Source organism: Zea mays, chromosome 1, assembly GCF_902167145.1.
Source record: "Zea mays cultivar B73 chromosome 1, Zm-B73-REFERENCE-NAM-5.0, whole genome shotgun sequence".
NCBI lineage: Eukaryota > Viridiplantae > Streptophyta > Magnoliopsida > Poales > Poaceae > Zea > Zea mays.
This window is the reverse complement of record NC_050096.1, coordinates 40171950-40188667: the sequence shown is the minus strand read 5'-3', so window position 1 is coordinate 40188667 and position 16718 is coordinate 40171950. Positions and strand designations below refer to the sequence as shown.

Genomic DNA, 16718 nt, shown 5'->3' with positions numbered 1-16718 from the left:
GTTAAATGATGAATACACACAAAGTTCATGAGTCTTTGGTCACGGACAGTTCGGCCGCCAAGGCCGGATGGTCTGGTCTTTCACAAAAGAGTTCGGACTTTAAGACCGAACATCTACCACAGCGAAAAGACAGTATTACGGATGATCCGGTCCACGAGACCGGAAAGTCCGCCATCACACAAAGATCATCTGATTCCTCTGTGGGGGACATGATAGAGGAATTCAGAGATCTTGATAAACTAGGACAGGGGTTTACATCGGCCGATCCTTTGGAGGAGATTGACATAGGAGATGGTAAAACTCCAAGGCCGACTTTTGTAAACAAGACCCTGGAGACCGATCCTAGAGATGAGATGATCGGTCTATTGAAGGAATATTCAGATTGCTTTGCTTGGAATTATACTGAAATGCCTGGATTAAGCCGAGAGATCGTAGAGCATCGGCTGCCTATTAAATCTGGTTTCAGACCTTTCAAGCAAAGAGCTAGAACATTTCGTCCAGATCTTCTCCCACGCATCAAGGACGAAATCCACCGGCTGCTAGAAGCTGATTTTATCAGACCTTGCAGATACGCAGAATGGGTCTCCAATATTGTGCCGGTGGAGAAGAAGGAGTCAGGTAAACTTAGAGTATGCATTGATTTTCGCAATTTAAATAGAGCAACTCCTAAAGACAAATATCCCATGCCCATAGCCGATACATTAATCAATAATGCATCAGGAAATAGAATTATTAGCTTCCTTGATGGTAATGCCGGATATAATCAAATTTTCATGGCCGAAGAAGATGCGTCTAAAACGGCCTTTATATGTCCAGGCTTCATTGGTTTATTTGAGTGGGTTGTCATGACATTTGGTCTGAAAAATGCTGGTGCTACTTATCAGAGGGCTATGAATTTGATCTTCCATGAATTGTTAGGAAACACTGTGGAAGTTTACATTGATGATATTGTAGTCAAATCGGCTGAGTTTAGTTCTCATATAGCTGATTTGCGCAAAGCCTTTGATAAAATGCGTCAGTATGGTTTGAAAATGAACCCACGTAAATGTGCTTTTGGAGTGTCGGCTGGTAAGTTTTTAGGATTTGTCATACATGAACATGGTATAGAAATAGACCCTGACCGAATCAAGTCTATTCGGAATGTGGGACCTCCGACCTGTAAGGTCGAGGTACAGAGGTTTCTCGGCAAGGTGAATTATTTACGAAGGTTTATTTCTAACCTAGCCGGGAAGATTGATGCGTTCACCCCTATTCTTTGGCTTAAGAATGATGCCGAATTCGCTTGGGGGGCAGAACAACAAGAAGCATTTGATCTCATCAAAAAATACTTATCTTCGGCTCCCGTATTAAAAGCACCACGAGCAGGAGTACCATTCCGATTATACATTGCAGCTGAGGATAAGGTCATTGGGGCTGTTCTGACACAAGAAACCGAGGGGAAGGAGCATGTGGTGACATATATAAGCCGAAGGTTGGTGGATGCTGAAACAAGGTACACTTTTATTGAAAAATTATGCTTATGCTTGTTTTTTGCATGCACCAAATGTAGATGTTATTTATTGTCTAGTCATTGCACTGTTTCTGGTCAAGCCGATGTGATCAAATACATGTTGCATAACCCAATTATGAGTGGTAGGATTGGTAAGTGGGCTTATGCACTCGTAGAATATGACTTGACCTATGAACCATTGAAATCTATGAAGGGCCAAGTCATAGCGGATTTCATTGTAGAACATCGGGTTAATGATATTCATGAACTAGACATGTCATACCTCACTATTACTCCTTGGACTTTATATTTTGATGGATCGGTTTGCAATGAAGGGCAAGGAATTGGCATTGTGCTTGTTTCACCAAGTAATGTCTCCTTTGACTTCTCTAGCCGATTGAAAACTTATTGCACTAATAATCAAGCTGAATATGAGGCCCTCCTATTCGGTTTAGAACTTTTAAATGGTATGGGAGTAAAACATGTGAAGGTATTTGGTGATTCTCAGCTGATTGTCCAACAAGTGTTAGAAGAATATCAATGTGTCGATGGTACTCTAAATAGTTACCTTGAGAAATGTTGGAGCATAATTCATTCTTTTGACGAATTCAGTATTCGGCATATCGCTAGAGTTGAGAATCATAGAGCTAACGATTTGGCACAAGATGCATCAGGTTATCGGATAAAGAGAGGAAAGTTTCACAAAACTGAAAATCTGATAACCGGTGCAAAGCCAAATTCCCAGGTCGCGGACCGTCCGCATGATGACGCCGGACCGTCCGGGGTTACCAGAAATGTTCTTTTGATCAATTCGGCCGACAATGAGGCCGATGCAAGTGATTGGAGGACACCTATACTTAATTATCTACGAAATCCCAATATAAGGACAGATAAGAATATTCGGCGAACAGCTTTCAAGTATGTTTTGATGAGTGATGAACTTTACCGCCGAACAGTCAATGATATCCTGCTTAAGTGCTTGGGCCCAGATGATGCTATATTAGCCATGGCCGAAGTACATGAAGGAATTTGTGGTACTCATCAATCAGCTCCAAAGATGAAGTGGTTGTTGCGAAGGTCTGGTTTTTATTGGCCTAGTATGATAGCTGATTGTTTCAAGTACTACAAGGGTTGCCAAGTGTGTCAAAAATTCGGCGACCTACAGTTAGTCCCTGCAGCCGAATTACATCCTATCATCAAGCCTTGACCGTTCAGAGGATGGGGATTAGACTTTATTGGAGAAATTCATCCTTCATCATCAAAGGGGCATCGGTTTGTGTTAGTTGCCACTGACTACTTCACCAAATGGACTGAAGCCGTTGCTCTAAAGAACATGACACACAAGGAGGTAATTGAGTTTATAACTGAGCATATTATTCATAGATTCGGCATTCCCCAGACCTTAACTACAGATCAAGGTACTTCTTTCATGTCAAAGGAGGTACGTGAATTTGCTGAATTATACAGAATTAAGCTGCTTAATTCATCTCCATATTATGCTCAGGCCAATGGACAGGCCGAGTCTAGTAATAGGACGTTGATTAATTTGATAAAAAAGAAGATATCTGATAATCCTAAACATTGGCATAAGATTTTGTCTGAAGCTGTATGGGCTCATAGGATATCTAAACATAGGGCTACTAAAGTATCTCCTTTTGAGCTTGTCTATGGGCAGGAAGCAGTGTTGCCTGTGGAAATAAGTTTGAATGCTGTCAGGTTCGCCAGACAAAATGATCTAACTGCTACTGATTATTATGATTCAATGATTGATAATATTGATGAGGTGACCGACAAGAGGATGATAGCTTTGGGAGCAATAGAAAAGGACAAGATCATGGTAGCCAGAGCCTACAACAAGAAGGTCAAAGCAAAATCATTTCAAGTAGGGGACCTGGTGTGGAAGACCATTCTGCCTCTAAGGAATAAAGACCGGAAGTTCGGGAAATGGTCACCAAGCTGGGAAGGTCCTTATAAAGTAAAACAGGTGATGTCTGGCAACGCCTATTTACTACAAACATTACAAGGCAAGGACTTGCCTAAGGCTTTGAATGGGCGTTTCCTCAAACAGTACCATCCTAGTATGTGGCAAGATGCCTAAGAGAACCGATGTAATCACATCGAGTTAGTTGCTTTTGGTTTGCTCAGCTCCACCAAAAGGCAGGGGGGCATATGTTGAACCCCAAATTGAGCAGGCGGACGGTCCGGCCCTGAGGCCGGACGGTCCGCGGTCCGGACAGTCCGCGCCTGTGGGCCGGACGGTCCGCGCATGCGCAGAGCAGTTTAGGGTTCCGAGTTTTGTGCTATGTTTGTTGGCTAGATTTGCGGAATTAGCTCGGAATCCAGTCGTGTAAAGGGTCCAGCCCCCCTCCTCTATAAAAGGAGAGGTCTACGGCCGATTTATCATCAACAATCGAATCAATACAACTTCTATTTCGCATTTTATCCTAGGAGTAGTTCTAGTCTAGTTTAGCTTTAGCCTTCCAATCCCCAATTCTTCGTCTCTCTTCGACTCTACGTCGATTAGAGGAGTCTAGGTCGGCCGGCCCGAGCCTAGACACCACCTAGGATCTCTCCTCCCCGACGGGGTCCCTCCCGGGAGCGAAATCCAGGCGCCGTCGGCGGTCTTCCGCCGCCCCTGCGCACGCGCGGACCGTCCGGCCCTAGGGCGCGGACCGTCCGGCCGTCAGGCAGGGAACTCGGGCTCCTGCACCAGGTCGCGGACCGTCCGGCCCTGTGCCGCGGACCGTCCGCGCCTGACCAGAAAGCACCGCCGCCTCGCACCAGGCCGCGGACCGTCCGGCCCCCGCGCGCGGACCGTCCGCCCCTGTGCAGAGAGCACCGCCGCTGGTTGTCTTGAGTAATTGGCGCCTCCAAAAAGGCGTCAACACACCGTACTGGTAGGGTGGGGAGACACGTTTTCTAAAACGTGATGTCAACTAATAAAACATTTGAATTATATCAAGCAGTAGTAGGTTGCATCCAGCAAGCACCATCCTTTTTTATCCTTGTTGATAGAATTCACGGCAGCCACCGGCCGGCTTGAAGTCACAGGGTCAAATATCCAGCCCTTTACCGTCCTGTCACGGAACTGTTCCGTTCAGATCATCCAGACATGTGCATTGTTCACCCATTGGTTTGGTTTCACCGACGCGGCCGGCTAGGGGTAGTGGCCTGGGGGAACGTGGGGGAGACCGAGAAGACGACCACGCGGGAGGCTTGCTTCATTGCTTGACGTGTAAGGCGAGCAACGTAGCAGCCAGCGGCGCCTGCTTGCATTGCACTTGTTGCAGTGCGCGCGGGCTCGATTCGAACGGGGGGAGGGAGCGCGTGCCGGCCGCGCGCAAGTTGCGGCTGCGGGCTAGCTCGGTGCTGGCGTGCTGCACTGCACCGAGGCTTCAGCCCTGTTTCATTCGTCGCCGCCGTCGGTCGTCTTTCCCCTGGATCCCTCCCCTCGCGCCCTCACCAAACTGTGGTGGGGGGGCAACATTTCACATTTCAGGCTGGCCATGTGCCCCCTTCATTACTATACCGCATCCTTCGTTCGCATCGCCCAACCTAGCTAGGCAGCGCTGTTTCCCTTAATTCGTATCTCCATCACCATTTATTATATTATATTCAAGTTTGCATGTGGATGAGGATGAATCTCACCGGCCGGTTTGAATCTGAGTTTATTTTCCCCAAGACGCCCAACGAAGAGAGAATTACGCTTACCTGTGGTCCATGGCCCATGGGGGACAGTAATGATGGACTGCATGCTAAGTACGTCGTAGTACACGTATAGGTTCACTTCACTTGATGGTAGTAGTAGATAGATAATCAGCTCGTTTTTTATTCTAGTCATATCGATCATTGGCACCGGTAGAGCCAGATGCATGGATGCTACTACCGCTACAGAGGCGCGGTTAGCTGAACAACATGAAGACCACGAACGCCCATGCATGCCTTCAAACCATTCCTACCCTTCCCTCCCTCCGGTCACACAAGGGAGAGCCAGCTGCGACCGTCCCAACCGCATCCTGAGCTCATCCACAGGAAACGGGAAACGATAAAATTCTTTCCACGAGGCAAGGGCCAGGGCCAGGGCCAGGGACGGAGAAAGCGAGAGCGCCCCGGAAAGGCGTCCGTTCGCGGGCGAAACCGGGCAACTTCCGCACGCGCCGGAGCCCCCGGAAAACGGCGAACGCCCACACCGGGAATGCGACCCCATTCCATTCCCATTCCAGTTCCAGGGGTGTGCGTGAACCGGCAGCGCTTTGAAAGCGTTGGGCCTAAATGCCCGGTCACTGTCGACGCGTAGTACATACTGCTACTACCAATTCTTCAGATGCAGGGGCCTCTCTTGCTCCGATACTCTAAACCATGTATGTATTCAAGTGTGCTTTAGGACCACCTTCCCTTGCTTCTGTGATTGGTTAACCTTCTCAAAGTGGACCTCGCAACATACTCCACGGCCACGCCAACCCTCTCTCTCTCTCTCTCTCTCTCCACCACATATCCGGTGGACAGTTGTATAGAGAACAGAAAGGAGCTCGCGCGCTAATCATGTTACCATGCATGTGTGATAACAAATCTGAACCGATCACATGCTTGACGCTCCATCCACGTTCAATAGCAAGAGAGCAATAGCACCAGATGCCGAACAAAGTTACGCGTTAGGGAGGAGGGGGAACTAAGCTAGTAGCTCCCACATGCATGCATCCTTGTGATGAGTATGTTCTCTTCCACGTATGTAATTGCGCGTCGAGTATGTTTCATCGTCTAACCGCAATCATAGAATACAACGCTTCAGAAAATAGGAAAGGTCCAGTCCAGATCTGTGCTTGCATAGTAACAACAACAACAACAACAATAATAATGTCAGCTCTAATTGACAGCCCACCTGTTTGGATGGATGGATGGTCAGAACCGGCTGGTGGTGGTTGCCAATCTTCGTCCCCAAATAAAAAAGGGAGAGAATCAATGCTATGGCCACTCCAAAATAATGCAACGACCATGTTGAAAATCATCTGCGCTCTAGTAGCCGCATTATAGCGAACCAGGTCCGGGTGGTTCAGACTCCAACGATGAAATTCAGAGCACTGAAACTGCCATCGGAAATTCAGAGCATTGAAACTGCTCTTAGTAGTACAAGGGCGCTTTTATGTGGGAGGTAAGAGATCGGAGAGCCTCTAGAGCATCACCAGTACTGACCGCAGATCCCATGGTACTGCCAGAAAGTATTAGTAACAAATTGGGCAATCATTAAGAGATTCCTCCTCGCCCTCTAATTAGGGCCCCATCCCATGGGGGAGGAAAGGGGAATAATGAGGCGTGCATCACATTGGCTGTCTACCCTGTGGAGAAGTAGCTGATGCCACGCTCTCACCAACTTCCTGACTAAGACAAGAGAGACGGGGGACTGGGGGAGGAAACATGCATGCTGCCCATCTGTTTTTTTCTTCTTCTTTTCTAGTAGCTTAGTTTATTTCTCCTGAATGTTTATAGTGGAAATGAGGCATTGGATCATTGGGGTAGGAGGGGGTTCTTGAGAGGTTTTAACAAGTGAAGAGGGCTCACATGGCAGGTGTGAGCTCCAGCGGGCTGGTCACATGCTTATCATCAAAAGGGGCTTCTTCTTGGTGGCTGCCTTGCCTTCGGGGAGGGGGGGGGGAGGATCTTGTCCCTATGGGTGCACAATCTACTCTAACATCTGCCTTTTCCATTTTTAAAATTTGCAAAAAATATTTAGAATGATTAAGGTTTTAGTGTCGGTTTGGGGGGAGTTCAGACGGTACACTATTATTGTCTTTCTTTTGAAAGACCAAGATTATACAATAACAATTGTGTATACAAAGCAAAAAAAAAAACAGAGAGACATACAATCGATTAAAGTTGTCACAAGATGTTTTTTCCTTAATCCATCAGGAACCACTGAATTTGTGGGGATTACTATTGAGAGTGACGTTCCATGCATCACCTCACTCTAACAGTGCGGCAGAAGGAGACCATTAAGTTGACTTTTGAAATGAACATCTCCAAAAAAATGGCTGATTCTTTCTTAGCAAATACAGGACATAATTATTTTTTATGAGTAATGGTGCCCTGTCACCTTGATCTGGATGTGATGCCTAGCTATCTCCTACCTAAGACTGCCCACCAGTGCCGTTGTTGCAGAGAGACTAAACAATGCGAGCTACTCCTTAGCTGCCCTACTCCGACTAGCATGAATATACTTCCCAGATTCCTTGCTACCCTCTTCAAAGTAGGATAGCAGTACTACGTGTAAACAAATGCCCACTTGGTAGTAGTAGATCGATATTCTTATCGTCTAAAGCAAAGACAAGGGTTGACAGAACTAACAGTCTGGTTTCCTCCGTAATTAATACTCCCTCCGTTTCTTTTTATTTGTCGCTGGATAGTGTAAAATTGCACTAACCAGCGACAAATAAAAAGAAACGGAGGGAGTAGATTATTAGCGGAAAGGCAGCAGGCCGTCATGTGAAGGGAGCCTCGCTCGTGTCGTCACATGCTGCTCCACAAGAACAGGTTGTTGCTTGCCGGAGGAACAGGTCACGCTTCTGATACGTCACCCCCATCCCATGAGATGGAGGTATCAAACAATTAACATGGATATAATGCATGGTCTTTCGTCTCCATTGACGGCCTTTTCTACTCTCCTTTTTTCCGCTGAGCAAATGTAGCCAGGTTGGGAAATCACATGGACCGATACGCGCTTAATAAGCTGTGATCATCAGATCGCATGCAAGGTAACGGAGATTCCTTCTTTACAAACACGATGCGAAAATGTGTTCTCTGGACGCTGCTTCGTGTTTTCTTCAGAAAAAGGTTCGTGGCTAATAATGTATTCGGCTGAAAAAAAAGGGGCATAGTTCGCTAAACATTATGTACGATTGGATGTGTATTTTTATTTTTTTTTTGTAAAAGGGCGGTTGCTCCAGATCTGACATTATCTCGCTAGATCTCTTGGACTCGGAAAGCAAACAACACACGAGATCAGAACGGCAATAATTGAGGAACATAATTGCGATTAATAAAAGAACTAAGGTAATGAGTCGATGTAAATTTGCTTTGCAGGAGTACTACTAGAGTTTAGGAGCGAGCAGTGTAGCGTGTGCTGCTGACTTGGCAGGCACTTGTTCCGCTTTGTGATCCCCCTCTTTTTTCCTTGGTTCAAACGGACCTTAATTAGGAGTGTTCAGCAGGGAAGGGCGCATCCTTTCTCTTTGGGTCACATCCATCCAACCAACCAACCCATCTGTTTCGTAGGGGAAATTAAATTAAAGGGTGAGGACGAGTTTACAGCTGAATCGACTTTGTAGTGATTACTGACTACACCTGGCGCGTGGAGTACAGTTGTGAGTGCAAGTGGGGGGTGTGGTTCTAGGGACCAGTTGCAGATGCTAGTTTAAGTGGCTGCTGCTGCTGCTGCATCTGGATTAAGCTGCCAAGGTGTGGGATTAGATTGCTATATACTCCTTGGCAAGGCTGTCTGATGGCTGCTGTGTCCATGCAAATAAAGGCTCCATCATGCAGTGCGGTCCGCAGGCCCCACATCTAACGGCGCACAATGAGAGCTGAGCCCGACAGATACGATAAAGAAACGACTGTTCTCTTCGAATCCATGTTGATGCGCGAACTGGCTGTATTTATACAGCCGTGGATACTGAGAGGCAGGCGCAGGCGCGAGAGACGTGTGCATGGTGAGTGAGTCCTCGATGCGCAAAAAATGCTCACGGTCTGGTCATGTTTGGGGCCCAATAGTTCGAGATGGTTGTTTTGACGAAGAGCCTCGCATGATTCTCATCCATATATGTGGATCGATCCATCCATCTATCCATCTAAGGCCTTATTCGGTTATTCCCAATACAAATGGATTGGATGGGATTGGAAAAAATTCTTAAGAAGTTTGACTTGTTTGGGATTCAAACACATCCAATCTCACTCAATCCACATGGATTGTGTGGATTGAGAGCTAACCGAACAAGCCCTAACTTGGAGCTAATAATTTGTCGCCTCCAAGTACACATGGACGCATGTGGCATTCAAAAATTTTCTCTCCAATTTCTTCCAAACTAAGCTCCGGCTAAGCTGGTCCCCGCCGTGGCCTGAGCTCTCTCTCTCCCTCTCTCTCTCTCTCTATTATCATATCCCTGATGCATCTCCTCGCCAAACGGAAGAAGCGCGAGGTGGACTCGTGCCGGGCCAGCGCAGCACACGTGCCAACCCAACGCAACCCAGTGAACAAAAAAAAGGGGATGGTAGGCGTTGCCAGGAATATGCCCACGCCCAGGTAGGTTAGGAACGAGACGGGCGGGGCGGGGGGGGGGGGCAGTCGGTGTCGGTGGTACACCAAGTGCCCTTCGCGTCATGAGATGAGCGTCATGTGTCGTTGCCAGCCGCGTCCGCTCGTGCGCCGCGCTGTCCCGTGTTGCGCTTCAGGGCTAGTTCGCCTCGTGATCCATCCATGGGCCAAGCGGAACAGGCAACGTGCTCGACGCGGGCGGTCCATGCTGTTAATCAAGCTGATTTTGTTCTGACCTCCTGTTTTTCGACTGTTTCAGGCGGGGATGCTGTTCGTACTGTAGACGACTGGAACACTGCTCTCTGATGTTTTGCCTTCCGATGTGTCACGACCTGTCACCAAGTAGAATCTGTTAAATTTCAGGCGCCTCAGCCGACTGATCACTGCCGAATTTGCTAGATTTAGCCGTGCGTCAGCGTCTTCTTCTGTCTCCTCCTCTCGCTTTTTTTATGACGGCGACGGTTTTACTGCGGAGCGGAGGAAACGAAACGTGCATGCGGCGCGAGGGGAAAGAGTGGAGCGTCACGTACGATGCTGTCAAGTCCAAGGCAAGGCTAGGTAGGGAAGGGGCCCATCGTCTGTCGAGAGCAGTCGAGCTGGAGAAGTGGTTCCGGCTGCGTTGGGGACGGATGGCGACGGTGGCCGTCCACAGGCACAGCTAGAGCGGGAGAGGGACAGCTACCTCGGGTTAGGTTAGGCGAATAGCTAGGCGCCAAGCTCGTCCATGCCTGTTGGATTGGATCGTCCAGCCACAGACGTTCGTTTTAGGCGACAACACAGCAGGTGGGGGTTTTCTGGTTTTGTGTGCTCGTTTGGGCTTGAGGTTTAACGACTTGCCAACTTGATTGACCTATGGGGTTTTAATGTTCAACTGTTGGGTTGTTCAACTATATTTTATCCGTAACTTTTTTTTTTATTTTTATGGCTACCGTTTCTATTTGTCAAGAAACATGGTAAAATCTCGAAAACAATACCCTGGTCCCCGATTACCGTTTGCATCACTACTCGTACTCGAGCCCCGATCGTCGCGATAACGATGGGCAACGTACTCCCTCCGTTTCGTTTTAGTTGTCGCTGGATAATGTAAAATTGCACTATCCAGCGACAACTAAAAAGAAACGGAGGAAGTATGTGTTTGTGTCGGTAGCCGTAGCAAAAAAGCAACGCCAGCGTTCGCCTGTCCTGTCCGGAGCCTCCCCGCCCGCCCCGGTAGCTGCAGCTTCTCGCGGCGAGCCCGCGCGTCGGGATTTTGGCATTTCGGAGAAGTGGTCTGGAGTTGGATTGGTAGGAGGACCACCGTGGGTGGGAGTGGGACGCCCTCCTTTCATGCTCGATCCAGTCATATCGACTAGTGGGCACGGACACCGCCCTCCCTCCATCCGTTCCTTCGCTCGCGACGCACTGCACGTGACCGTTATCGTCTCGTCCATTTTCCCACTTTCCCGTCTTTTCGTGGAGTTTCATTTAGGCAAAGCCGCAAAGGGTGCTGTTAACCTCCAATCTAGCTATCGGAGTTCACAGTTCCATTACCCAAAAGGAAAACGGAGAGAACTCACAGCTAGGTCGACGAGGATGCGTCTATAGACTGGGTACGGCACTGCTTGTCATTCGGTGAAACTGGACCGTGGGCCCAGTACCAGACGCAGCTACGCTGTGCAAGACGCCAAGGGCGGGCGCGCACACAGGCCCACTGCCCCCCCCCCCCCACCCACCCATCGCCAAACAGTGCAATCAGTGCCACCCATCGAACGCGGTGACACACAAACCGCTTGTCATTCACGGTCTAATCACCCAATCTTGCCGGCCTCTCCGATCAGATCAAGTACACAGTTCAAACGCTGCACCGGGCCTATGGTTTCACCTTTTGCGCAGATGCCAGCCCACCTGACTGACTCCGCAATGCAGTTAAAAGGAAAAGGCTGTTCCCGATCAAACGTAGCTTTGCTTATCGACGCCGTCCACCCTACAACCCAAGGAAACCCTGTGATGGGATCTCTGCTGTTGCACGGACACACTGCAGTAGGCAGGCAGCACATTGCACATATGTTCTGCTCCAGCTCCATGATTCCATCCGTATCTGTGTCGTTCGTTACCTTCGGTTATCAGTTATCTCGCATAAATACAACAGCACAACGGTTCAACAAAACTCTGCAATCTCGCTAGACTTGCGACAGTACACGGACTACACCACTTCCTGAATAACTGTAGCATTTAAGGGAAAAAAGGGGGAAGGCCACAATACTACAAGGGCAAGGAAACCGCTGATGGCACAACAAACCAGCAAAGCCAGGCCTGGAAGTGTTTTACACAATGCGCGTAGGCATGGCGGCTTCTGGCCACGGAGAATCATTGGGAAGATGAGCTACCATATTGCCATGGGCTGAACTTGACTGAAGTGACATCTGTCTCGTCGGTGACATCGGAGCGGTCTATGGCAGCCCGGTGCTCTGTGTATTTGCCGTTGTATTCATAAATTTCCAGGTCACCCCACGGTGTAGGGGAGACCACATCTGTCAGGTTGAACCATCTAGGAGTAAATTGCTCGCCCTTGGCCTCTCGAGTTCGTTTCTCAGCTCTCTGTTGTTCCTCGAGCCTGAAAGTTTGCAGAAACTCGGGGGTGGTGTCAAAACTGAAGGCAGGCAAACAGGCCATTCGAAATTCCAATATATAATCATAAAAGCAGAGAATGGGGAAAGTACCTGCTCTTCTCTGCCCCGGACTTAGACATGTCACCCTTCTCGAGGGCATATCTATCAGGCCTCAGCCGTGAATCAGATGCCAACAGCTTCTTAGGTGCCGTGTCGAAGCTGTTTATTTTGTGTGCGAAGTGTGTGTACTGATACTTGTCGCCCTGTGGGGCAGGAGCAACTCTCCAGATCTGCAGTCAATCAAGTATGACCAGTTCAGTGCATCAGTCATCCGCAAATATGTGACCACCATTGCATCTTATGGGTATATATATAACACACGTTATCCATAGTAGCAGAAAGTGAAAGAAAGTACGACCTCCTTCAGCTCCGTGCCTGGAAGAGGATCGCCTTCTTGGTCACATGGTTGGCAACTCAGGGACTTGTTCCACTTCCCTGTAATCATGATTTTGGGTTCTTCCGCTGCACTGTACACATACCCATCCACCTCGTAACGGCCAGCCCTGAAATGTTAGGGTAAATTGAGACAAGCCTAGACAAAGCAATAAACACTGGACTGAGAGAACTATAAGACAATAAAATTTTTGAATTAACTGCACAACCCTTCCAGCAAACAGTAAATGCATAAAAGCAAGTTACTACTGAAAAACTGAATAATTTGGCAACAGGAGCTGTCAACGGACAAGAAATGCAAGAATAAATTGATGGCCAATATCATACCCAAACCAGCCGCATGGCTGGAAATATAGCACAACTTTGTCTCCAGTTGTCAGGTTCGTCATGACCATCTCTCCAGGAGAATCAACCCAAGTGCGCCCAAATATCAGGTTGTTAACCTTTGTTAGTGGTGGCACCAAATCCAACACGACACCAGATTTTTTTAGTGTCACTCGAGTCCTGTGACATGGAAATTATATTAGAGGGGTTAGATTTACTGATTTATACAAGTGGTCCCAACGCAGCCTTCAAAATGGTTTCCATTTTATTCCATTAGCTCAAATGGGTCAAAAATATTAAGGCACGCAGATCTCCAAGAAACAAATACAATTCTAATAATTCACCTTCCAACTGGGTAAATTTCCACTGAATTTCCCAAAAACTTGGTCTTCAACTTAGACGTGATATCGTAAGTAAAATGTTCATTCTCGCAGTGAGCAACACCCATTGGGGGATGATGGCTTACCTGACAAAATAAGGGTATGCATAATTAGCAAAATTTGTTGACAAAGCTGTCTCCATTCAAGATATCTGCAATGACATTCATATCACCAACCTGCTCAGCAAGAAATGTAATGCCCTGGTGGTTAACCATCTCATAAGTCTCTCCAAGGATCGGATTAAAAGGCTTCCATGTGCGTTGATATGCAAAGTACACAGAAACAGCCCATGTAGCTGAAAAATGGATTAACAGTTCAGGCAACCATGATATGGCATAGAATGGTGTGCAAGGGAAGGGAAGCAGAAAACTTACAAGCATAAACCATACACATGTATGGATCCTCACATTCATCTGCTTTGTCTAACAATTCACAGTATTCCATCAACTGCACTCAGCAGGAACAGGTAAAAACATTAGCATGAATCATCACATTAAATATAGAGAGAAGTTATTTTATGTATGGGACTCAGTACAGAATAAGAATATACTTGAATCACATAATGGGTGACTAAATCAAAACTTCTAACTCCATCCAATGACAGGGTCGCATTAAATTATTTAGCTCCATTTTTTTATTACTGGACTCATGGCATTACAATTAACCTAATTTCTACAGCAGAACACAGAAACATGAAGTCAAGAGTTTGCCAATTGCCATACAAATAATTGCTACTAAACCATAAGATAGCTTGTAAGATCTTCTAGCCTTATACATAAGTAAATATTTGGTGAACAGGAAAATTGCTACAGCACTGTATACGGTTTGTGCATAAAATGTTTTTTTCAAGCCGTCGAGAATCAAACAATTGCAGACACATCCTTCAGTTGTAGATGGGCAGTGTAAATCTCAAGAAGTCTAATTCAGAACATAATACAAAGTACAAACCTCGGCCATTTTCTGAAGCATTGTCATTGGCTCAAAAATTATGACTGGAAGTGTCACAAGTGATGTAACATCTGATCCTATGTATTTGTGCATCATCTTCCAGTAGCTATCACGGTCCTGCAAATTAACCACACATGATTGTTAAAGATCGTGATCCTGAATCAGGTCAGAACTCCAAGTGTAGGATAGTAAATAGTTGGATCATAACTACTACGATAAAAAAATCTTAGATTCTAGTATAGACTTCGATATCCATGTTAGTGCCAAATTATATTTGTCAAAAGGTACAGTATTTAAACCAACTTACTCGCTACTTCATGACCAACAAGCAAGCCTGCAAACGTCACAGGACTACTATAAACATGTGGTTGTGGGCATTTTTGTTTAGCCAATTTAAACGGCACACAGTGGCCTCCCATGTGGCATGTTTAAGAGTTCTGTGACATTCAAGGTATACAAGCAGAATATAGCTGTAAAAAATTTGAAACAAAAAAGGGGGAAATGAAACTTAAGGACCTAATTTGGCAGGAGACAATGTGCATTTTCAGCTTGGAGGTATCTTTTTAGTTCAGTAAGCTGATTTGAACACAAAAGTTTTACATGGAATTTATATTTGTTGATATTATCCAACTTCGCTCTGCGAGATTGAAAAAAAAATCACAAAATCAATTAATTTGTCATGAAGAGTGAATGTCCATGCAGAACACCCTCAATTTGGAAGTATTGTCAAATAAAATTTGTTCTCATGACTTTCTAGCAATACACTATTTGATGATGATTCAAATCTCCTTACCTCCTGCTTCCATCTCCCCTTCAAAGCTTCTTCTTCAGCATCATCTGTGCCTCCATCGGGGTTAATAACTTCAAGGCCTTCATAACCAAGCAGCCTACAGACATTGCATAACAGCAGATGGTAACTAACAGAAACCCGTCTTAATTACTAAAGACCAACATCTTTACATAGGAGGCCAATGCCAGCCCATTGACCACAAACATTCGTGAAAATTCAAGTCTACAAAGGCAAAACCTAAGTACAAAGTGGAACAAAAGTCTAAACTTAGGGAAAAGCAAAGATCCAACATATGTTGTGCTTATCAAAGGAAGACCATTTTGATATAGGACAAACTGTTCGCATCCAATTCAGTACAGATTACATCATAGAAACTCCGTATTGCACACGTCATACTGTGTACAGTTCAGAGCATCACGTGTAAGGACCTATCATTCAACCAATCATCCACTTTATTATCGCTCTAGGTGAGAATATATGGCTGCACATAAGTAGCAAATAAATCACTGTATCATAATTCGAGTGAATCATAACATATAGAGTTACTAGATAACGAAGCTTGGAACTTAAGCGGAAACAATCGACTCGGAGTTCAACAGGATCACCGGACGGAATCAGAAGCAGCTGGGATCCGATGCAGGAGCATCAGATCACGGGTTGGAGAGGCCACGATCAGCTCGGGCAGAGCTCTAACGGGTAGCTCGATGCGGATCTGAGGGGAGGAGCGGGGAGGTAGGAAGCAGGTGGCCGAAAACTCACCCGTTGACGGATTTATGCACGGCGGTGCCCCAGCTGCGCATGCCGGCGGCGAACGACGAGAAGAAGCCGCCTCCCGAGGATGCAGCCCCTCCGTCCTGGTCCTTGGATCCCATCGCCGGCGATCTGCGGGGTCGAGCGAGCCGCGGCGCAGCAGAGCGAGCCGCGCGCGTGGGAGATAAAGGCTTAGGGTTTGGGGAGGCGCCTACCTACGTATATGCGAAGGAAGAGGGGCGGAGCGGCGGCCGCGATGGCGATGGCGACGTCGCCGCGTGGAATACGAACGCGAGGAAGAATTTGGAACGGTCGCGGGAGGACTAGAGCACAAGGGCAGGACGGCGGGCGGGGTTGTTCAGGTCGAGTCGCCCAGAGATTCCAATCCAAGGCCAGGCAGGCAGTGGTGGACTGGTGGTATTAACGAAACGACCGGACGCGGCACAACGTGGGTGACGAGAATGACCACAATGCCCTCCTAAACTCCTTATCGTTTGATTTTGCCTCTATTTGACATAAGGCTATTTTGAGTCTATGGTATCTTGTTACAATATCCAAGCTGTTATATTATATAAAAGTATATAAAATACAACTATCTCAATCATAGTATCATAGATTGTTTTTATCCTCTATAAAATATTAAATACTAGCATATATGAGTGTATGATGTGTGGATTACTTGGATGATTTAAGT

General features: G+C 46.8%; 1 protein-coding gene across 1 annotated transcript; it reads right to left on the bottom strand.

The window, feature by feature from the left end:
* Positions 1–11885: 11885 nt before the first annotated feature.
* Positions 11886–16411, bottom strand: LOC100285774 (uncharacterized). Its single transcript, NM_001158664.2, has 10 exons — positions 16034–16411; positions 15278–15371; positions 14485–14601; positions 13911–13983; positions 13713–13831; positions 13501–13622; positions 13160–13336; positions 12798–12942; positions 12491–12669; positions 11886–12384 (listed from the first exon to the last, which is right to left on the bottom strand). The coding sequence occupies exons 1-10, from the start codon at positions 16144–16146 to the stop codon at positions 12138–12140; spliced, it is 1386 nt and encodes a 461-aa protein (NP_001152136.2). The 5' UTR covers positions 16147–16411; the 3' UTR covers positions 11886–12137.
* Between the last annotated feature and the right edge of the window lie 307 nt (positions 16412–16718).

Bases quoted from the DNA above. Each gene is read 5' to 3' on its own strand.
- LOC100285774 (NM_001158664.2), bottom strand. From the start codon at position 16,146: ATGGGATCCAAGGACCAGGACGGAGGGGCTGCATCCTCGGGAGGCGGC. The intron at 14,602-15,277 runs GTAAGGAGATTT...GTTAATTTGCAG, and splicing joins AGGGGAGATGGAAGCAGGAG to GACCGTGATAGCTACTGGAA. The intron at 12,943-13,159 runs GTATGATATTGG...CTAACATTTCAG, and splicing joins CAGCCATGCGGCTGGTTTGG to GGCTGGCCGTTACGAGGTGG.